General features: G+C 38.8%; 1 protein-coding gene across 1 annotated transcript in view; it reads right to left on the bottom strand.

Annotated features, from left to right (window-relative positions):
• Positions 1–20,016, bottom strand: part of LOC134535875 (aldo-keto reductase family 1 member B1-like) — a 40,415-nt gene extending 20,399 nt beyond the window's left edge. Inside the window, exons 1-5 of the mRNA XM_063375219.1 lie at positions 19,814–20,016; positions 10,465–10,632; positions 8,189–8,305; positions 5,990–6,184; positions 3,964–4,170 (exon numbers count right to left, since the gene is read on the bottom strand). Coding sequence (XP_063231289.1) covers positions 3,964–4,170; positions 5,990–6,184; positions 8,189–8,305; positions 10,465–10,632; positions 19,814–19,891 — 765 coding nt within the window. The 5' untranslated portion in view covers positions 19,892–20,016. The remainder of the gene's footprint in view (positions 1–3,963; positions 4,171–5,989; positions 6,185–8,188; positions 8,306–10,464; positions 10,633–19,813) is intronic.
• Between the last annotated feature and the right edge of the window lie 3,733 nt (positions 20,017–23,749).

Raw genomic sequence — 23,749 nt, 5'->3', positions numbered from 1 at the left:
GTGCTACAGCCTCTACCTTTGATAATGTTTATGCTGGCAGAAATGGTTAACCTTTTTTATTAACCTTTTCGGATGCCCTGGTAATAAGAGTTATTTTGGATTTAAGTTTGTTATATTTTGTTTTTAAAAAGGAAATTGTAATTCTTGTTTAGTCTTATTATTTTTAATTTTAAGATTTTAAGTTATTAAATTGGTCTGGAACATTCAAGGACACTACCGAATGTTTTGGTAATTGCTGCGCTAGGCGGCACGCGAGCAGAACAGCTGAGTGTGTGACGTCAGGGGTGACTGGCGAGCGGCAGTCGCCTTGTGGGCCCGGGCGGGCGCGGACGTGAGTTAAAAGCGGGTTGGCCATGGTGATGGTTCCACATCGAAGTGACTTGCCGGTCGAACATCTGAATATGAGTGTTCCTTTTGAATATGAACGGGGTTCATATATATATATAATTTAGAACGCGTTGGTACGATGAAACGCGAGTGGTTGGTGAGGCGTGTGTGAATGTCGCGAGGATTTTCCAAGGATGAATTATGTGCGCCAAACAAAACTCCAAGACGGTACGGCGAAGGATTCGTGATATCCGTACAATTACCCGCAGCTACGGTAACTTGTAATGGCAAGGGTTTGCCATTAAAATCACTCGTGAGCAAACGAGTGTATTTGGTGACCGGACATCTTGACATCAAAAAAGCAAGTAAGTGCCAGCCGTGCCACTGCCCCGTTGACCCCTTTGACCCCTGGTGCGAAACTATAATCTGTGGATGTTAGAGATTTAAAATTAACGGACTAATAACACTGAAACTGGGATTTTACGTTCAGCGTGTTCACCCAATTCCTGCCAGACGTGGAAGAAAAAAGGCGTCAACCGTTAGAAAATGACTTAACTGAGAAGGGATTGTTAACCCATAATTTGTAATTTGCTAAATTTTTGATATTTTGATTTGGATGCTAATGTGTGTAAAATTTTTGCTATATTTCGCCTATTTTATGGTAAATTCTGTTAATTGGTATTTACAGTAGTGCTACGCCCGGTGCGTATCAATATTTGTATTTGTATTAATATGTTCTTATAAATTTTTAATGTCTTTTGGGTAGTTACATTTAATTTTTCGGAGCTCCGAAGTATATGATCCCAAATTATACCTGTTTGGGGAATTTGTTAAAGTATTTTTTTTAGTATTATTATATAGCTTTTTTTTATAAATAGTAATAGGGTATGTATTTTATGATGTATGCGCTGATTTGTGATGAAACGATTTTATGGTATATTTATATATATATTTATTAAATGTTGCCATATACTTTTTGCATCTTTTTAACTTGCTGTCTCCTCTCACTGTTCGCAATCTTATTAGTATTTTTTGAGCCTGCCATTAGTTTGGGTTTTAATATTTTTTTGGGTTTACCTGCGCTCGCGATACGGGGCAATATAGGAGTTTACTGAGTCGCGGGTTGCGGAAGTTGTTTGGTTTGGCCGGGAATTAGGGCCAATCTTTACATCTGTATGACAAACAGTGAAAAACAGCAATGGCGTACATCCAAAATAATTATTTAAATCAATCTTCCCCATTACAGGAATAATTCAAAGAAGGTATTTTATACTGTAATGATAAACTTAGGTCGTGTCCAAACTCGTCTGAAGTATACATATACTTAGGCCTACAACAATAATAATTGTCCTCAGAAGTGACATAACAAGGAATGTCCTATTGAAGGATGTAGGTATACGAGTAAACGAATATGCGTATTTATATACTTCCAGTTAAAGAAACGTCTCCGTAGTTTAAAGCGTTTTGTAAGATTCTATTGAATGTTAATATATTAAGTTAGTATAAAAGAACCCTCTTATAGGTCTACAAGGAAGTTTCAATAAAAATATGCACATGTAACAATCATTATTTACATAAAAAAAAGTGGTAGACAGTTAAGTATATTGCCATCAATCTCTGTGTTTGTAAATGAGTGTAAAAATGTAGGCTACTGTTTTCAGCTAAACATTTCTTCTGATTTATTGAAATATAGGTTAACAACTTGTTTAGATGGCTAATAACATTTGTAGAAACCAAAAATTATTTTAGTCCGAGTTGATCTAGTACACAAAAGGGATCATGTGAAGTAAGCTGAGCGACCAGACTCTGCAGAGAGAGAGAGAGAGAGAGAGAGAGAGAGAGATAGAGAGAGATAGAGAGAGAGAGAGATATAAAGCTAAAATGGTGGACGTCGCTTGGCCTAGTACGAGTGAAGGCATGGAAGCCATGGATGGTAAGATTGGAACAAATTCTTTTTTTTTTAACTTCCCATCTAGACGATATAGCCTATTCACTTTAAAAACTGGCGGCCGTGTCCCGACATGAAATGCCCCAATTTGTATAAAACGCTGAGGTATTATACTGTTAAATTTCTCGTCCATAACATCGCTTATAATTGCTTTTTTTCACAAACCACTTTAATATTGTTACGAGGCTGCTAGAGATGACGCAGGCCGGCCAGCCGCGCGCGCCGGCCTTCGGGATTCCAAGGGAAACCCCCCACCTTCTCCCGGACACCGGTAAGACCCGTCTCTCCTCCCCCTCCACCTACAACTACAAGGACCTTGCGTTGACGGCGACTTTCTGGAAACCACACCTTCCTCTCACCCATGGAGTCCTGGCGCCTCCGTCTTTCTCTAGGGTTCGGCAGGGTCCCAGGGACCTATCGCGTGAACTGACGTAACAAGGACGCAATTGTTCTCGCACACTGTTAAAAATTATCACCTTAAATTTACAAAGAACGCTGGTTACAAACGATCTAGGGCTCTTCGTAAATGTATTGTCATCTACGTGAACTTACTGGTACCTACTAAGTTTATTTACTTCGGACGCAAATAGACAAGAATAATATTGGTATACAAACCAAAATAATATTTAAAAAAAAATGGTTAAGTCAACGGCAAAAAAAAACCACTCCTATTGTTTCCGCGTGTGTTTACCCTATTTATAAGGAATAAACAAAACGCGGAAGTCGAAGTACGGTGTTGATTCTACGAAGAACTCTTCGTATATTTGAGGCGGATTCTTCGTTGAAAAGAAGTCCGTAAGTGTAAATTTATTTATATAACAGTGCAGTTTTCGAGTTTTCAAGTCGTGGGGGCTTTGACGACGCGACACCTCGGAGCAGGGCAGGGATTGGCCGGTATGCAAGGCGATGCCGTCCTGCTTGGGGGAGGGGAGGGGGGGGGGGGTTGGCGACGCACGGGGCGAGTGACCTCCCTTGGCGAGCGATAGCGGGCGACGAGCGACGGGCTCCGCTGTGCGCGGCGGAGCGAGTGAACGGAGCCGGGCAGGAGGGGTTGGGGACCGAGAGGTGCGCGGTAACAGGCGAGCGACAGAGATAACCACCGTCCGAGCCGAGCTCCAGTTGGGGAGAGTAAATAGCGAACTTATTTGTGATAACATTAATAGTACATATGAATATCTAAATGTTCGTTCGAAATCTCAATTCTCCGAAAGTTATACACCTAGGTAAAAAAAAAATAATATATATAAAAAAATATGGATGGGTAAAAATATGTAAATTAATGTTTGTGTGTTCTTCTTATGGTTTGTATAGTTAAATATATAGATATAGAGAGACAGAGAGACGGAGATAGAGTGATGGATGTATAGAGATTTTTACAGAGAGACATAAATATATAGAGAGCTAGATAGAGATGCTTTGTATATGTGTACAAATGTAGCCTACTTCAAAGAAACCATACAAACAGTGGCGTAGCTAAGGTGACTGGCGCCCCTGGCCAGACTTTAAAATGGCGGCCCCTCTTGGATTAAGAAAGAGGGGGAGGGGGAGGGTTCAGTAACAGCGAAACCGTCGTCGTGCCCCCCCCCCCCCCCTTCCTTCTCCGGCGCCCCTGGCGGGGGCCATCCCTGCCACCCGCCTGCTACGCCACTGCACACAAACGAACACGTGTAAAGAGGCCTGGCGCGCACCTGGTAGCGCAGCGCCACTTGGGCGGGCGAGCGGCCGTGCTTGGCTGCCAGCTGGCCCAGCACCGGGTCGTCCAGCAGCTCGCGACCCCCGGGCTTGGCGAACACGCTGTCCCGCGACCCCAGCGGGCTGTAGCCCGTCACCTGGATGCCGCGCGCGCGGCAGAACTCGATCAGCCTCTTCTGGTTCAGGTACGGGTGGCACTCCACCTGCGGGGGCAGACCCCCCCTCTCGCAGTCGATCCTCCAACACCACCACCGACACCCGTGACATTCGGAGGATTCCATATCCCAGGAAATAAAGTTCGTTTAAAAAAATTCAACACATAACCTCTAAACCTCTCACATATTCATACCTATCCTTTTAATGGCCCGTCTAATAGCAATGTCCTAAACTGTGTCCGAAGGACACTCGTCGCTGATTGGTCCACGTGACCCTCTGACGTCATGCGTCAAGTGGGCGAAGGTCCGAACCTACCTGGTCCGAAGACATTCGTCAATTTGAACTTTTTGTCCCAACCTGTGTACATCGGACACAGAAAAAGAACAGAACACTCTCGATATTTGAATTTCCAGTTCCCGTTTGAAAACGTGGTGTTTGTTTTTGTTAAATATCTGAATAAATATATAATATTGAACTCCCACAACTTTCATAAGTTCAATCTCAAACTACAAAGCATCAAAACAATAAACAAAAACATTTGGTTTGGCACATTTACTGCGCTCTGGTGACAACTTTAGAAATCAATACATTTGGACATCGGACATCGCAATTAATTGTGGACTGGGCAGTTTTCGGTGAGACAATGTGACGTCACTCACATTCGGATAAGGACACGGACCACGCACAGGTTCGGACTATTGTAGACGGGCTCTAATATTCCCCAATATAGTGCCCTTTTACCATGTAATCATGTCAATAAAATCACTATATATATATATATATATATATATATATAATTGAAACTTAGTTTGGGAAACAAACATTTGAAGAGTGAATGTTACAACACACCACAGTTATTTTTTTTTTTCATTTCTTGTACAGTATTTTATTTTTGGCCTTTGAGACCTAGATTCAGATTCGAGAAGTATCTATATTCGAGATACTCTTTTGGGATTAAAAAAAATTTAAAATTTTGGATCCGTGAAAATTGTGATCTGACCCATCACCGATTTTAAAGTCAAATGGATACAATTAATTTTTTTTAGGGGTTTAACTTCATTGGAGTTAGCATAAGGGGCAGAGTAATACCGAAACATTGGCTTTCAACGTACTCTTAAGGGCCCCGTTTACCGGGGCACACGTACGGTGCGCAGAATTTCAGGGGGGAAAAAAATGGGATTTGAAAACTACTCAAGATATCCTAGTGGGGTATGTTTACGAATAGCATTTAAGAATTCTCCGAGGGTCTACAAGAACTTTTGATTTATATGTCATATCATTTTAAGGTCACCGCTCAAATTTCACAGTCGTCCTACGGGCTACGAGAAGACTGCACGCCAGTTCAGAGACGACACCGCGCTAGAATTACAGCGAGCGTCGCGCTTATCAACCCGCCTCACCAAACACGGGAAGCCTAAGATGCACATAAAGTAATGGCATTCCCGATTACACCCGAACAATTCACCTTCGGCCAAACTAGGGGTTTATTTATATATATATTTATATTTCTCTGTTTATTTTAATGTAGCTATATACTAACCTAACCAACCGTCCATAGTGTTTTAAAGTGTTTTAATGCAGCTAACCTAACCGGCCACTTTTAATATTTGAATTAATTTTTTTCTGCGCAAAAATAAAACAAATCCGCAAGTTGGCCGAAGGTGAATTGTTCGGGTGTAATCGGGAATGGCAGAACTTTATGTGCATCTTAGGTCTCCCCACCAAACACACATCCCGACTAGACGGGCAGCTTGAATGCTTTTCGTAAGCAGACACCACTCTGGTACCGGGATCACTTTTCAAATGGCGTGGTTTGCTGTGAAGCTCTGCACACCAGGTGCGCCTCAGCAAGGTTCATGACCGCACCTGGTTCATGACCGGCTTGATGGTCGCCACCTCCAGCACCCGGGACACCTGCAGCGAGTTGAAGTTGGACACGCCGATGCTCTTGGCCAGCTTCTGGCGGTGGGCCTCCTCCATGGACTTCCACGTGTCCACGTAGTCCACGTCGCTGAAGATCACGTTGCCGTCCGCGTCCTTCGGCATGTTCTCGCCGCCCTCCTGCGGGTCCACACACTCGCTGCACGGGGCTCGGCGACTCCACCACATCACAGAGATCATCATCACAGAGATTACAGTCGTTAACAAACTACAGCACAGAGATCACAGTCGTCAACCCACAACATCACAGATATAACAGTCGTCAACACACAACAACACAGAGATTACAGACGTCAACCCACAACATCACAGATATCACAGTCGTCAACCCACAACATCACAGAGATCACAGTCGTCAACCCACAACATCACAGAGATCACAGTCGTCAACACACAACATCACAGAGATTACAGTCGTCAACAAACAACATCACAGAGATCACAGTCGTCAACCCACAACATCACAGAGATCACAGTCGTCAACACACATCACAGAGATTACAGTCGTCAACAAACAACATCACAGAGATCACCGTAGTCAACAAACAACATCACAGAGATCACTGTCATCAACCCACAACATCACAGAGATCACCGTAGTCAACAAACAACATCACAGAGATCACAGTCGTCAACACACAACATCACAGAGATCACAGTAGTCACACACAACAACACAGATATTACTTTCGTCAACCCACAACAGCACGCAGATTCAGAGACGTTAACACAAACGAATCAGAATTACAGACATTTACAAAGAATAACATTGGAGACATTGCAACTCAAAAAACAGGGATTAGAGACGTTAACACACACAAACAAAAATATTAGTGATATTAACACACAACAGCATAGAGATTAGAGATGAAAACACACAAGAACAAAGATATAAACAACGATAACAGACGGAGACGCAGATAACAGCAACCAATACAAGAGATTAGAGAGTAACAGACAACACAGAGGTTGCACCTCACACCAGGGTGATGTTCGTCTGTGCACCCGGCGGGGTTGGAGTTTCCGCAGTTGGAGAGCGTGGCCGACGTCACGCAAGCCGGTGGATTTTCTCAGGATTCTTCCGTTTCCACCCCACCCCTTCATTACGTCAACACTCTGTATTCTTATCTCATCACCTCCAGAGGCCTAGATCTCGACGGGCCTCAATTATTTAATTAATCCATTCACGTAAAACACCCCACAGTTGAGGAAAAACTGGGGAATGAACCAGTGGTAGAGGGTGGTTTCGGGGAACCATGGGAAACCGAGACATCAGGACGGGCTAAGCGGGATTTGAACCAGTGACATTTGGAATTTGTGTCCGTTGCCTTATCCACTGTGCTTCTTCGCTCCGTATTTTTTGGCAGAGTTACCACGTGTAATGAAAGCTACTAACCCTAAATATGATTTTGTTTGGAAAAGATTTACCAAACAAATACAAAGCGTGAAATAAACTCATGGAATTTAAGTGTTTTTTTATCACGCATGATTCCTTGGATTCGTGGGGAATATCTTTGCACTCATAATATATTATTACATATATACACAAGTATAAAATGTCAGTACCTTAATATGACAAAGCAATTGATGAGGGTGCCTGTTTGGACATCAGCACTTATATAATATCAGTCAGGAGCTTTAGCTACTCAGCCAGTAGCTAAAGTAATAAAACCATGGCTACGACAAAGATGTACCCACTCTTCAAGGAGTTTGTGGTGGTAGGCACCCTGCTGCCTTTACAAAGTCATATGATTTAATTTTCTGAATTCTACCATGATAAAGCATAGTCTATAATTTAGTGGACTGCCCTAGGTTAATAAGAACTTCACCTGTGAAGTCATTCATTTTTGTGGGGAATTACTACAACCTACAGCTATAATAATAATGTCTAAATAGATTATGTTATTGTCTTTGAAAATCTATATATGTGTTCTCTGCCTTGAGGAAGGCAAATTTTCAATATTAAGAGTTTAAAAATTTTTTTATGGAATAAATACTGTTGGAACCAAGATTATATTTATATTTCATATTCATTATACCTCTCTTTCAAGATTTATGGGCTTTCAGAGAAATTGACGTGACACATAGGTACTTTTAGGACTAATACAGTCACCCTTCACTCACCTGGAATGCAAAAGGCCAATGAATAAGGTACAAGTCAACGTACGCCAATCCTAGATTTGTCAGTGTCTGCTTCAGTTGAGGAATGACGAGGTCTGGTCTGTGGCATGTGTTCCACAACTGGAATAAAAAAAATATATATCAACACTTTTTTTTAACTTAAGGCCGTTCCACAATGACGCGTAAATGTACAAATGAAAACTGATCACGAAAGCGCAAGTTATTTACGTTTCACTATCCGACTTCCGCTTCTACGTAACACAGAAACGTACCAAATAGCCAACCAATCAGATTGACTATTATCATGATAACGAAACGTTAGTTTAATTGAACAAATTTTGAGATACGAAAAGACGCTCGGGATTTACATATATAATATAACAAAACTACAAAGTTATGATAGAGCACTGGTTGTAAGGAAATAATCTTTTGCATGAAACAATTTTTTACGTTAACAATCATGGATATCACCGCTGCCAAATACTCGACTTCTACTGGTTGCACGGAGTAACGTAAACGGAAGGGTTGGGCACGGCCCAGCTTATCCGTAAGCTTCCATGACTGCACGCGTGCCGTTGTAGATTATCTGACCCGTGAATTACGTATCTATTTACGTGATGAGTCCACTTGTGTGTCATTGTAGAACGGGTAAAGTTGCGTATAGCTGGAAGCTATTAAATTAATATCACGTAGAGGGCTGACCAACGTAGTATTATGCTGGTGGGTTTGATGCTAGATGGCTTTCATGTAAAATTTTGTACTTTATTGTACTAAAATTAACATATTGATAGATGTGCATAAATGTTTTAATAAATTAATGCACATATAACGATCGTAAATTACGCAACAATGGCAGAAATTTAAACAGATTGCGATAAATTCTTATGTTAGTACTGTAATTGAATGTAAAAATGTACGATTTTCACCTTAAATTTCTGGTGGGATAAAATTTATTTAAAACAAATATTAGTGACCTGTTTGGATACTAATGTAGTTTTAAGAGGCTTAAACTTAAACACAGACGAACTGCTTTTGTGTACCTCTAATACACACTTTATTGACTATACCTTTAACTTTTCATGGCATCTAATAATTAAAACCACCAAATCAAACTCATATTGGTGGTGGTTGGTGAGGGCTTAAAGTTTCTCTCGGCACAGAGGACAACAGAAAGGGATGAGACGGTGAGAATGGGCAGTGAAGATATGGCTGTCAGTAAGACGTAGCACCAGATAAAATACTTCTGTATTGGAATCTGTTAATTCGTACTTTCGTGATTTGTGATTTGGTACCCTTGAATATATGTGTTTTTACTGTGTTGAGGTGTTTAAAACTTAAGAGCACCTACACACAATAACTTTTTTTTTAATATTTATAACACGTTCTTTTTGTGATGCACAGTGCGATTTTTGTTTGAAAGCGATATTTTAGAAAATGGCAACAAGTGGGTATGAATGAGGGTAAATGGGTGTAAGGGGTGAATGGGTGTGAGGAGTAAATGGGCGTGAAAGATAGTTGGGTTGTTTTATTTGAAGAAATCTTTCCGTTAACTTAATTAGCACTATAGAGTTGTAACTAATGCACGAATGCATGCACTAGTTCTTAAACTCTATAGCAAAAAAAAAAATATTTTTTACCGTATTTTACATAAAAAAAAAGTACAGCAAAAGTTTTATACCAGCGTGAAACTATATTCTATATGTTTTTTTAACACTATTTTGCTCAGTAATTTAAATATGTTATTTAATGAGTTATTTGGTCAGCTACTATATATTTTTATGTTAAAAAGAAAGCGTAAATATTTAATATATCATGACTAAAATTTAAATTGGAGCACAAAAACAAGTAAGCTCTAACTTTTCCATTTTTAAGATAATTTTGGCCTTTAGACTTGATACGTTCTTTAAATGTGTCATACAACGGGGATGTAATTCGTACAATTCGTCTGTGTTGTTATTTTTTTCCACGACTGAGTGCCTTCAACGGAATTCTTGTGCTGCATGATATTTATATCGACAGCCAGGGTTTAGTTTTGCTTTTCGCTTTTATCGGAGCCGCTTCATTACATAGTTTAAAATTTCGCTCTGCGAATAGAATGAATCGATAGTCGACGTAGCTGCTCCGGCAGCGAATTCTAGCGGTGGGTGTAGAAACTAAGCGTGATTCGCGTTCAGAAATTCTTCTTGTGGTTGTTTTGGGTGTTACAGGAGGGGGAGAAGGGGTACCAAGCACAGGCGCACCAACGCCTCGGAACTAATAGAGTCGCGAGGCAGCCTCACCTTGCTGGTGACGAAGATGTCCTCCCGCCTGATGACGCCCTCCGCCATCTTGGCGCTGAGCGCCGCGCCCACCTCCGGCTCGTTGCGGTAGGTGATGGCGCAGTCGATGTGGCGGTAGCCGGCGTCTATGGCGTCCTTCACGGCCTGCGTCACCTCGCCGGGCTTCGACTGCCGACACACGACCCATCTCGTACACACCACCACCCCGTACACACGACCATCCCATACCCACGTACACACGACCACCACGTACACACGACCATCCCGTACACACGACCATCCCGTACCCACGTACACACGACCATGGTGTAAAGAAAGGGAGGTGAAACCGTCCGGCCGCCCAAACTCGTCCTCCACTGCGCACTACGTCACCTTGGTCGCACCGCCCGGTCTACACGCAGCGCGCTTACGGGAATACCACGCACAGACAGTTCAATTACAATCGTTTGAATAGTAAGAGTTACCACGAAGCGTAGAAATACTTTGCTATGTACATTGTATAGCATGCATTTAGAACATACAGTTTAAATAAATATATTAGTATAAAAACACGGGGTTTATATTAAGTTAATAATAAAATTAACGAAGAAATATTTTTTCCGCTGTTTCACAACTTCAAAATGTTGACTAGGTCTTGTATTTATCTATATACCGCAATGGCCATAAATGTCAGCACTGTCGAAAAAAAAAATGATTTTACATAAAACGACACAGAATTTTAATGGGAATCCGAATGAATACACTTCGAAAATATTTATTATGAATATTAAAAAAATAGTGATAATAAACATTCAGGATGCCGGCGACAAAGAATAATACACAAATATATATATAAAAAAAAAGCTGACACAAAATAAAGTTTTTTTAAATACTTATTTGTAATTTACATAACCATAAGCGTTTTTATTTATTTACTAATTTTAATTTTATTTTGTTACAAACAATAAACAAAAGGATAAATAATGACCAAAAATATACTTAAAACATATTATTAAACCAAATAGCTCTACAATATTCAGCAAAAAAAACAGCTTGCAGGCATTACGCTGAGAATGTACTGAGTGATGGTCCCTGCAAACTTTATTTTTAAGTATTTAAAACGGCAGTTTTTTAAACGCGTTAAATACTATTTAAGGCATAAAACACAAACTCTTAAACAAAATTGTACCATTATCTAAACGCTTGAATGGAAAAAATTTGGCAAAATTAAAAGTTGATAACAAAGAATTCATTTACGTTAATTTTCATTATTGTGTGTAAACTAACAAAATAACACAACACAAGCAGATTGTATGCCGAAATCTTAAAATACCTTTAGGTAACTAACATATTATTAAAATCAGTATGATCACATGTAACTAGAGAAGTAGGCTAGTTCACTTTCACGCACCGCATTTTAAGCGGTATTTTGCATTAATATTATTATGTCAAATACATATGAATAGTAATGAAATAGTAATAAAATAAAAATTAACTTCTTCCAAAGCCTATACGAATTCATTTAAAACAAACATATTAGACCTCGAATTTCAAAAGTGGTTGTATGTAAGCCTGTCTCGTTTCTGTATATTTTATAATTAATATCTCTCAGTTTTGCGTGTATATTTAAATATATTTAAACTTAATGATATAATACGTCCTCTCCACTCCATTAAAGAGAATATTTTGAACAATAGAAAAAAGGCGCATGATTCCTTTTTATGTATAGGGGGATCACATTCCTGCTTTTATTCGATTTGTTTACATGCGTTGATGAAATATTTTTTCTCCTTTATTAATGCTACACAACCTAGTGTTTAGGTTATTTCTATTACAAACAAGAAAAAAAGTTAAATTGAAACAAATTCTGTAGTTCTCGCTGATGCCAGAACACAAACATTTTAAAAACCATTGATTTGAGTTTTATTAATGTATATGTATATATATATATACATGATATTTAAACGTGTGTGTATATATATATATATATATATATATATATATATATATATATACACGTTTAAATATCATTTAGTAAATTCATTCAATAAATAACCTTTTTTACCGTGAAAGACTTTACTATTATAGATAATAACTCAGTATTTACTAATTCCTGCTAACATTTAGCACGAAATATATTCCTTGACCTAATAATAACCTACAGTTAATTATACAAAAATAAAAATAAAAATAAATACTCCTATTATAAAACAAGTGAAATTTCTACTTAAAATAACGTTTGTTTCAACTTAAATCTGCTAACACATAAATTTTCCTTCCTTTTGCATACGTTCACCCACTTATTGCAAAGATGTTCATTTTTATGGAAAAGAAAAAATATTTTATACCAGAATCTCTAGTCTTTTTGAAATGGTTGTGAAATCCGAACACTGCACAGCTACATAAAAGCACTCAGGATTATGTAAGGACCATCAATAACAAACGTACGCACGGGACGCAGATGAAATGGATGGATAGCGCCTGGAAGAAGAGCGCTGGCTACAACCAAGGTGACGTAGCGAGGGAGCGCGTGGAGGGGGAAAACCTGCGCACGGTTTCACCTCCCCTTCCTTACACCATGCACACGACCACCCCGTACACACGACCATATCCTGCCAATGAAAAAATGTCGTTTCAAACGATAAAATTTCACTGGAAATCATTTTAGACTTTAAACGAATTAAATCATGAAATCCCTGGTACGTTACACCCACGGCCATATTTTTGTTCAAGGGATTGAATGTCCCCATGTATGTAGTCAAATATTTTCGTTTGGGACAGAAGTAGAGTAAAATAGAGATGAAATGTGGGACAGGGTTCTAGGGTGTGGAGCGTAGAGCAGAGTCAATCACTGGCCGCCACATTGGATTTATGACGTTACGGAAGCCAAAATTTCCACTTACAAAACCTAAAAAAAATATCTTCAAAATGACTAAAAATTTCCCTATTTCAAAAGAAAAATTCTCTTTTAGAGGGGAATTTTTTTCGTTTAATTCACAAAAATGTCGGAGGCTTGAAAAGTACTTTAAAGTGACACAAGACTCCTTCAAAATATTTCATCCAAGCCGCTGATCCTGAATTTTGACTTTTCGGCCCTCACGAAAAGAAATTCGACACTTAGATTCCAATTTTTACCCCAGAAACTAAAAAAAAAGTCAAAAGGTTGTAAAAAAAAATACAAAATATTAAATTAAAAATCGCTCATACGCATCAAGTACGGAGTCCTCGGTTCGAATATCAGTGAAAACGATTCAAAAAATTTCTCACATCCCACACTTTTTACCAGGCAGCTGACCCCCACTATTTATACTAAGGCATGAATTATTTCCGCCATTATGACGTCATGTCAGCCCATTTTAGATGCACTTGTCGTCTCCTAGAAGAATGCATTGCCACCAAATTGGTTTATTTATTACCTGGTAAAGTGCGATAGTGTCAAGACAGTTAACTGTTGTAGCGTCCGCCACATTGTTGGCCATTGTGGCCAAAATATTAAAAAAAAAAATGTTTTCAAAAGATATTAATAGTTTTATTTGATCGATTCCAGTACTTTGTTCGAACCTTAATCAATTAAAAAAAAAATATTTTATCTTAAAAATACTAACTACGCGAAATATTGCCTCAAATTAACATTTTACCACTAAAGTACAAGTTCCCGGTACAAGAAGTAGAACAATTTTTTTTATCAATGATATTAATTAAATGAAATGTACTCTACTACAAGTTTATAAACTATCAGGTTATAAACTATCTGTGTGCTAAATTTAAATCAAATCCTTTCAGCCGTTTTTGCGAGTTTGAGTAACAAACATCCAACCATCCGTACTTACAAACTTTCGCGTTTATAATATTAGTAGGATATATTGGTCTTAAGCCTTAAGTGATTGGACCATATTTAACGTAACACACGACAGAAAACCTTGAGTCAGTGGTAAACATATAGTTCCAGTGTATGTGAATTCCAAGTTGGTCCACTTAAAAGAGAAAAAATTGCGTCTTTTTTTTTACAGAGGATACACAACATTATCATCTATTTTATTCGATTCCATACGATTTTGAAACCAGCCATTTGCATGTGTTGGGAAGTGTTTTTCAGAGCGTCTTGTCGTGACACCACTCGTCGGCGAGGCGGGACGATAAAAAGCGCGACGCTCGCTGGTTGGTGCTTCTAGCGCGGCTGCCTCGAGAAGTTTTTTTTTTTAAATCTCTCGCGGGTTTCCTTCCGAATCTCTGCTAAACCGCCGCCGGGCGAACTGGGGGTCCCCATCGAAGCCCGAGTTCTTTTCTCGCTCTCGCCGTGGTGTTGTTTGGGAGTCGTCGACCCTGGGGGCTACTTTGGTCGTCGGGTCGGCGGGGCGCCTCCCTAAACCGCGCCCCGCCCCCCCCCCCCCCCCCCCCACGCGACCGCGTGACGTCACGCGCGCGGCGACGGCGGCGGCGGCTTCGCCCGCTCCAAAAACAGCCTCTCGCGCGAATCCTCGCAGATGCTGGAACACCCGCGACCCGCGAATAGCACCGGCAGCAGGGCCAGGGATGTCCAAACACGTACCGTCAGCGGCAGGGCATCATTTTACGAGAAAGAATCTGACCGCTCGCTGCTCTGTTTTTTTTTGACGTGACGTCTAATAAATCGATGAACGCCGGCTGACTCATTGTCCCGTTACGCACATTGTCCTGTTACGCTGTGTCCCGTTGCGCTCATTGTACGCTGGCGCCGCATCTATCTCTCTTCCACTCCATTGGAACCATCGATTTGACTTTTTCGAGGCACATTAAACTTGAAACACTCCCATTCGTTTCCTACTTTTCCTATCATCGTCCTATCCTTAACAGAATAACACAGATTGGAAGAAGTTAAATAGCAAACATGTATGAAAGTTATAGTTAAAATAATCTGTTCGTTAAAGTAATAAACATATTTGAATTAATGAGTGCAAATAAAAGTAAATTTATCAATTAAATTGTAGATTTCATTTCACTCCTTTGTATCTATACAAAATAGTGATATGTGATTCAATAAAAATGATTCAATTTTATTCATAAGAGTATGCAATCATTTCATCAATGTTTTGTTATGACGTTGTCACGTTAAACTATCGTCCGTAAACCGACTTTACAGACAACCAATTTTTTTTTTGTAAATGCACATTTACATAAGAACAAATATATCACCACGAAATAGTGTTCGCAGTAACGCTGGGGTCGGCTTCTTACCCGGGGCATCCATGCTTTGTGTTGTGCCAGTGCCTTCGATGGTTTAAAGTTATTTGACAACCGTTCCCTGAATGCCTTTCCAGTATTAACTGCGCAAAAAATAAAGTCCAATTATTGAATATTCAATTATCACTTCGGCGGTTTGTATAAAAAACAACTTATGTTTGAATGAAACGTAAATTAAAATATAACACATGTGCTAATTTTCTTAAGAAACACTCAGTATTAAATGACAATTATTTTTCATATATGCAAAAAAAATGGCCAAGTGTTGTACAGAGTTGCAATATCTTTCTTGTAGTATTACGAACTATTTATTGGCAATTAGTTTCCAAAGTACACATTTTTTTTATATATCTGAACTGTAAAAAAGAATGCCCGCGCCAGCGAATGTTCCCTTGTGATTGGCGGCCGTCTGCAAGAGAAGACATGTTCGGCCGGGCCATTCAGGACGCTGTTTGCTTCCGCACTGGGTGGCTGTGATTGGCGTGCCTACAGTACACACGAAACTGAAAAGAATCTGCTACGGTGTCTAAACTTACAGCAGGTCTCGAAATATTTTCATGAAAAACACGAGACCCGGAAATTTCGTGGATTCGTCCGGTCTCAGGGTACAATTGTTCAAAGTCATAGATGTGCTCAACCCGTGTTTGCTTTCCCCATTGGTTGATTTCTTAGCGGGAACATTTTTATCCTTGTTAATCGGCACTACCTGATTAGCTTGCCTCTCTCCTAGCTGGGCATCGTTGGCTCACGGTCGTAGAGGGGCGTGTCCAAATAACAGATGTCCAATCATCAACACAGAGCGAGGGATTATAATGATCTTACTGATGAACAAACAACCATACTTCAGAAAATTAAAAATGTATGCATCCGGTTTTTATTTTTAGTTTAAATACACGAGACAACATTTTCTCCCGTTACTACGAAAAACTTTCATGGTCAAAACTAGACGAAAGACGAAAACTACACAGCCTACTTTACTTGGAAAACGTTATTTATTCAAACTCCCATCGTACCTATCTACAAGATTTCACTTCCTGAATTCCCGTCACAATATCGTCACTCGTTCCACGAGCAACTGTCTTTGTTAATTCCAATTAATTTCTCCATTGCCTGTTCTAAAGCTTTCTCTGTAGCTGTAGCGCGCCTGGAATACAATTGAAGAGCCAGCAAGGCAGCATATACCACTTTCAGCTTTCAAAACGTCTATTACCATATATTAAAAAAAAAAAAGATTGTGACTAGAAATAGTGGATGCCATCCTAATTTTTATACAAATTTGTGTATGTGTAGGGGTTTATTGTTTATTTAGGCCTACAATGTTCGTGATAGGCAGTTTTTAGTATTTAGTGTAGTTTCCATGTGTTAATCTACTTATTATTTCTTGTATACTGTATATGTGTCCTGTGTTTGTTGTTCTTATATAATTTGTTCTCTTGAATTCAGTTTTGTTTTCCTTATGCATCAAATCGTTCTAGTATTATTAGGGACTGTAGATATTCGCGGATTCAATGACATTCAGGGTAGATTACACAGTCCTGTGTGTATTTGGGAAAGTAACGCCAGTTCTTTGGTTGCTGACTTGTGAATAGTCTCAACTGGGTTGTCTGTAATTGGATACTTCTTTAGTTCAGGGATTTTCATTGGCCCAGAGCCCTCCAGGTAAACAGTTAGTCAATAACGAAAGCAGCTCAAAGGTAAATGCATTTGGATTTTAGTCAGACGCGAAATAAATCCACGAATTTTTCCGTTATCTAAGTATTATACATGTTTCGATTTTTGTTTTAGTTATCTTTTACTTGCTAGTAATTTGTCTGTTTATTCAGTTTGTATTGTATTTTGTTAGTTGTGGTTAATTGGTAGACGAGGTGGCACACATTAACTTCGCCACATAAAATAAATAAATAAACAAATAATCTTGGGGGTCCAATTAGCTTGAAATAGGACCACACCTTGTCATCTCGGATATGGAAGTTTTTTCTCCTGCAATTATTTTTTTGAAATATCACAAATAAATAAATAAAAAACGCCTGTAAGTAATTTTCATTCATTACACATTAAATATGTTTATGCTTTTAATCTAGATACTAAAACCAAACATAAAGTTAAAAACAAGTTAGTCGTTCTATTTGTTTATACTCAATGATTTAACTCAACAACTGCTAGTGCTATTGACTTGAAATTCACAGGAATTTTGTGATAGTAACTCCAGGGTCATTTTAGTTTTTATTTATACTTTAATACTTCGAAATATTTTTTAAAAAAAATGTTAGGTGTACCAAATATTGATTTTCGTAAAGCCTTAAAACGCGTGTACGTGTTAATAAACAACTGTCTTTCTGTTATATCTACATGACATGAGTGAATTACTCTGTTCACGTGATTGGAGCTTCGGTTACAGTTAGTTAAAAATAATTTAGCGTCTTCTGGTTTTAATAAACATGGCTCAGCCATTTAACGTGGACTACTGCAGACGTCGCAGACATACACTAGCCCATGAGTATTTACTTCAAGTGTATGAAGTTACCCTAATATGGTTTGCGGAGCAGTATGATTAAATCATGCAGCTTTACTGACAAATGTTGTCAATATTTGAAAAAAATGCATGATATCGAGGTATAATTCAACTTAAGTTTATATGCATAACTGCGTGACGTTTAGACCTACATACGATTCCAAATACAATTAAAACCGAGGACAGAATCATTTGAATTTATATTTCAGGTGGACAGCACCGGTAGAAGAAAAAAAATTGGATAGTAAATGACATAAAACTGTAATTCTCTTTCATTAACATGAAATGAGTTCAGTAATAGTAATATTATATATTAAACTTGATAGTAAATAAAAACATTTTTGTGCCCGCACAAAATATTTTGTCAACACTCACCCTACTAAATTTTGTGTTGGCAAAATTTGGCTTCTTTAGAGCGTAATTATAATTTAATGAAATGCCTGAAGTCATAGTGACTGTCTGCTAGAAATTGTTTACCATTTGAAGTCATTGGCGTTAGGTATTCAAATAAATTTTGGTACAATCACTACAACTGTAATAATACTATCAATAGGCACTATAATACGGTCTTTAAAAAATTGTAAATGTGTAAACTCTGACTCAACGAAGACAAGTTTTCAATACTATACGTTAAATAAATATGTAACGGCATAAAAATTATTGAAACCAATATGGCGTTTTTCAGGTCCAATCCTCCCCCCTTCCTAAGAGCACCGAGTTGATATCAGGTGCTTTCGGAAATCATTAAAACCTCGTACGTCCCTTCGTCTTAACGTCATTTGTCAGTTTTGGAAGACGTTAAAGTTTTGCAACATTAAAGTGGTCAGCTACCTTTTGTAAGTAAACAAAGACCAGACTTGACTTCCTCCTCCATCACGACAACGCTGGTCCGCGAGTTCTTGGCCGAACTAGAGGTTCCTGTCTGTCCACGTCCAGAAATGCTTCCAGTCATGGAGTCAACATGGGGATAGGTGCGCATAGCTAGCAAATGAGATTATTTTGAAGGAGATCAGTAAGACTTTGATGAAAGCCCGTTAGTTTGTTCGTAATAAAATTATTAATAGTATTTTTTTATCATACTTTATATATTAATGAAATAGATTAGAAATCCTCAAAATTTATTTTCCACTTACTTAAAGGCAATGCTACTGCCTACTTAATGACATATTTTTAATTTATCTCAAAAATTTAATTTAATTTTAGTGGCATTTGAAAATATTCGCGTTCTGTCCGTATATATATATATATATATATATATATATATATATATATATATATATATATATATATAAATCCTCAAAATTTAGTTTTTGCTTACTTAAAGTCAATGCTACTGCCTACTTAATGACATTTTAAATGTGGCCTTTGAAAATATTAGTGTTTTGTCCGTAATATATATATATATAAAGGAGAATTTCTAATCTATTTCATTAATCGTTATATATATAGGAGGATTTCTAATCTATTTCATTAATATATAAAGTATGATCAAAAAATACATATATAATTAATAAAATATATTTCCGGAATAGGTAGTTCCTGTTTGTAGCGATGGTGTTTATCTCTCCCCCCCCCCCCCCCTAGGGAGAACGTAACAGCAGGGTCCTGCCGCATCTGGACGTGGACTGGTGGACTCACCTTCCAAGTGCCGAGCCCAATGACGGGTACCTCGTACCCGTTGCTGAGCTTCACCGTGGGTACGACGGGCGGTGCCATGGCTGAGCGCGGGGCGGTACCGAGGGGTCAGAGTAGAGGAGAGAAGAGGCTGTTGTCCGGTCAGCGTCCTCGCGACGAATGGTCCCCGGGCGCCGCGGCCACCTCTTATTTATGACCTCCGCGTCGGCTCCAGGGACGCTGTGCCCGTCGGCCGGTGCCTCAAAATAATGGTACGCCGCCACGAAATAATGGTACACTGCCACAAAGTAATGGTACGCTGTCACAATATTGTGGCACGTCGTTACAAAGCTATGGCGCGTCACCACAAAACAATGGTACTCCACCACAAAATAATGGTACGCCACCACAAAATAATGGTACGACACCACTAAATAATGGTACACCACCACTAAATAATGGTACGCCACCACTAAATAATGAAACGCCACCACTAAATAATGAAACGCACACCACAGAATAATGGTGCGCACACCACAAAATAATGGTGCGCCACCTCGAAAAAAATGGAACATTCCTGACAGATCTCAACTTGCCATGTTGCACATCCCACTTTAATCCGAGCACTTTCGGTACTTGCTAATGACCCTGTCACACCTTCAAACTTTCGCTTCCAGCAACTTTCAATAAAGTTGGTCGAATAATGTTGGAGGGCTATGATTGGACCGCGAACGTCAAACTATCTCGGCAATGTTTGTTTTTGTTAGGTGGATGGCTTGAGATTTCATCGAATATTTTGTATATGACAGGATATAAAATATGTTAAGTGTTTGACGGTTATCGGCCAATCGGAATCCTGCACAGAGAGAACGGTAATGACTAGGCGTTTCTTTCTCATCGATACACTATAATAGCGCAGGACACATGGGTGATAAAAGAGGTTATAAAGATAAATAAATAAATAATGATATTAGAATCATTTGTAAAGAAATTTATTAGGTATTTAAAAATATATGATGTCTATAACGTTCAAATATCGCAGAACAATTATTTTTTGAAGTTGTTCTTTAGGCGCGTTATTAAAAAATGACGAGAGTGGATTTTTACGATGCGCGCGCTCTATACAACAAAATGTTCACAGGATAAAAAATAAACTACATACAAAAAAAGCTACATAAAAATATAATTGATTTATGAGCTTTTAAATAATATAATTTGGTGATTGATATTCAATACTGGTCTGTAAATTTTAAAACATTTATTTATTGTAAATATTAGTGATATAAATTGTGTTTATTAACTTTTTCAGGTTATTTTAAGTGTTTTTATATAAGGCAGGTTATGTTCCCGTATGGATAATTTAGTTGCATTATTTAATAAAGAATTAAAATTAACACTTTAAAATAAATTATCAGCATAGTGATTTATTTTCATTGTTAATTAAAATTCATTCGATTATTTTTCCAAATTTAATAATTAATTTTATGCACATGTTTATACTATGTACCTATTTATTTAAAAAAAAAATTATTTGATCGAATTTATACTTAACCAACCACAATTATAATATCACTCCAGTCCTTTTATTATTTTATTTATGTTAATGATTTGCATGTAAAATTAAAGTTAATTTTTTATTACGCCAACGCGTATTAGCGTAATCTAAAATTATAGATATTTAAAATATAGGCCACTTTTTCATACAAATAGCCTCAGGACGTCTTAGAAACTTGTTATATTATGAATAACAAACGTATTTTTTCAGTGTTTATTTACATTACGGTTTAAAATAAAAGCACCTGATAACTGATCCAATTTGGCGCGTGAAGCACAAGGCTCAATAATGGTACAGACGCCATAATGATGGCACGTCCGACAACTCCTTCGGCCTTCTACCAGCGCGGCGCTCGCTAAATGTGGCCCCAGTGTCTACCTCACAGCCAGAGGAGTATAAAAATACTGTTTATGTAATGCTAATGGCTGCGTGAGGGGAGGTTTTTTTTCCCTCTCTCCCGCACGTTGTCTGGTCGTGCGCAGGGAGTGATTTAACGCGAGAAATGCCGCAGGGGTGCGAAACGGGCAGCGCGCCACTTGGAAGCGAGGCGGCGGGGATTTTTTTCTTAAATTAAACCGCGGGGTCGGTGCGCGAACTGTTTGGCCTCGCACGAGACTCTCTCGAGGCCGCGAGCCCGAGAAAGCGTGAGGCGCAGAGTTTAGCGCCGCTCAGACGCGCACAGGGGCCTAAAGAAGACGCGAGGCTCGCGACCTCTTGGACAGGCACGAAGCCGGGATGAGGATTAAGACAGAAGACTAGGAAAACCATAGAAAATTAGCTTCCTATGGATCATTTTATAAGGATTACTGTAATACATAGTGGGCTATAATAATAATATCTTCCGTCCCCATCATAGCCCGACATACTCATGCACAGAAGCCAGAGGAATTGTTTTTTTTTTTTTCAAGTAGTCTAAACATTCATAGATAATTTTTTTAATTAAAAAAAAACTGCAAAAATTATTTTAACCTCTAGTACACAAAAACATGATATGTTTTTGAGCTAAATAAGCAGAACTAAAAAAATGGGTGCGTGTACTTAGGTACGCGCGTGAGAAGTTATACTTCTTTGGCATCATTAAAAAATAGTTTTTAATTGCATGCAAATAATTCTCCATGGTAGCGTTATTCTCCATGGTAGCGTTGAACGTTTAACGCAACCTTGTTGGAAGTCGCATTAGAAGTATAACTTCAAAAAGTCGTCTTTTAAGTGATGCAAATGTTTTTAAATACTGAAACACATTGAATTTAAAATTTTTAGGAAATATATATGTTTCTACAAGAATGAAGTTGTCATTTGCATTGCAGATACTGTGGGTGAAGTAACGTGGCAGAGGTAATTACTTAGAAGCGTCCACGAACACTCACGCGGAGTCTATACGGAACCTTCCATCGTGGCATATGGGCTTATACACACAAAAATTGTGACCTCCTACCAACAAGATAATAGAGATGAAGAGAGAAAGAGAAAAAAATTATACACACTTCCGTGGTAACTGCTACTTTCCTGATTGTGATTTGCATTCCACCAGTGATGTCAACACTAATATCATTGATGCCTCTTTTCCAAAGAGACTTTTCACTAACGCGACAATGTTGATTCCGATACTTCCCTATAGCAGTTTCAAGAATAGGCATTTGAACATTCCGACATTCTCTAACTTAATGAAACCATCGGATCACTTTTTGAAAGGAATTATTCCGACAGTATCAAGAATAGGCCCTCTGATGACATCACAGCCTAGACTTAATCCAACCAGCTCTAAAGAAGTTTCACTTTAGTAACGCATAGTGCTTGAAATAAACATAAACAGGCGTCTCAAAATTCATGGTACACACGTAAGGTGGTGACGGGACACGACTAGACGATCACAAATCACCATACGATCAATGTACGAGATGCTCGGAAAATAATCGACGAAGCGCAGGACGGCAGTACGTGCTGTGTTACGAATTGATGAGAGACAAAGACATAAAAAGACGGAATGACAGAACACTCAAAGCATTTGAGGAAAGTGTTTTATTCAACAACTTCAAACTGCGCAAATCACAAAAAATGCTCGAAATTGCGTCCGCCAACAGTGACTCAGTCTTGTTGCATAAAACTTTCTCGGTGCAGTTTTTGTGCTTCCCTCGCTTTGCCATCCACGAGCACCGTTCATGCTATGCATTTCGTCCGTCTCTTGATTGGTGAGTGTATCCACCTCGTTGCAGCACTAACGACGACAATTAGTGCAAAGCTCTCTCTTGGGCTTTACCGGTTGTTTTCCGAGCATGCATGTTGTGGAGACTTTTGCTTGTCTAGTTGTGTCCCATCACCCCTAACACATGTTATACAGATTTTGAAACATACTGTTTATAAGTTATGGTGATAATGGCGATGGTTATGGCGATGGTGGTGATGAA

This window comes from Bacillus rossius, chromosome 10, assembly GCF_032445375.1.
Source record: "Bacillus rossius redtenbacheri isolate Brsri chromosome 10, Brsri_v3, whole genome shotgun sequence".
Taxonomy (NCBI): domain Eukaryota; kingdom Metazoa; phylum Arthropoda; class Insecta; order Phasmatodea; family Bacillidae; genus Bacillus; species Bacillus rossius.
The sequence above is the reverse complement of the archived record's forward strand: the minus strand, read 5'-3'. Positions and strand labels throughout refer to the sequence as shown.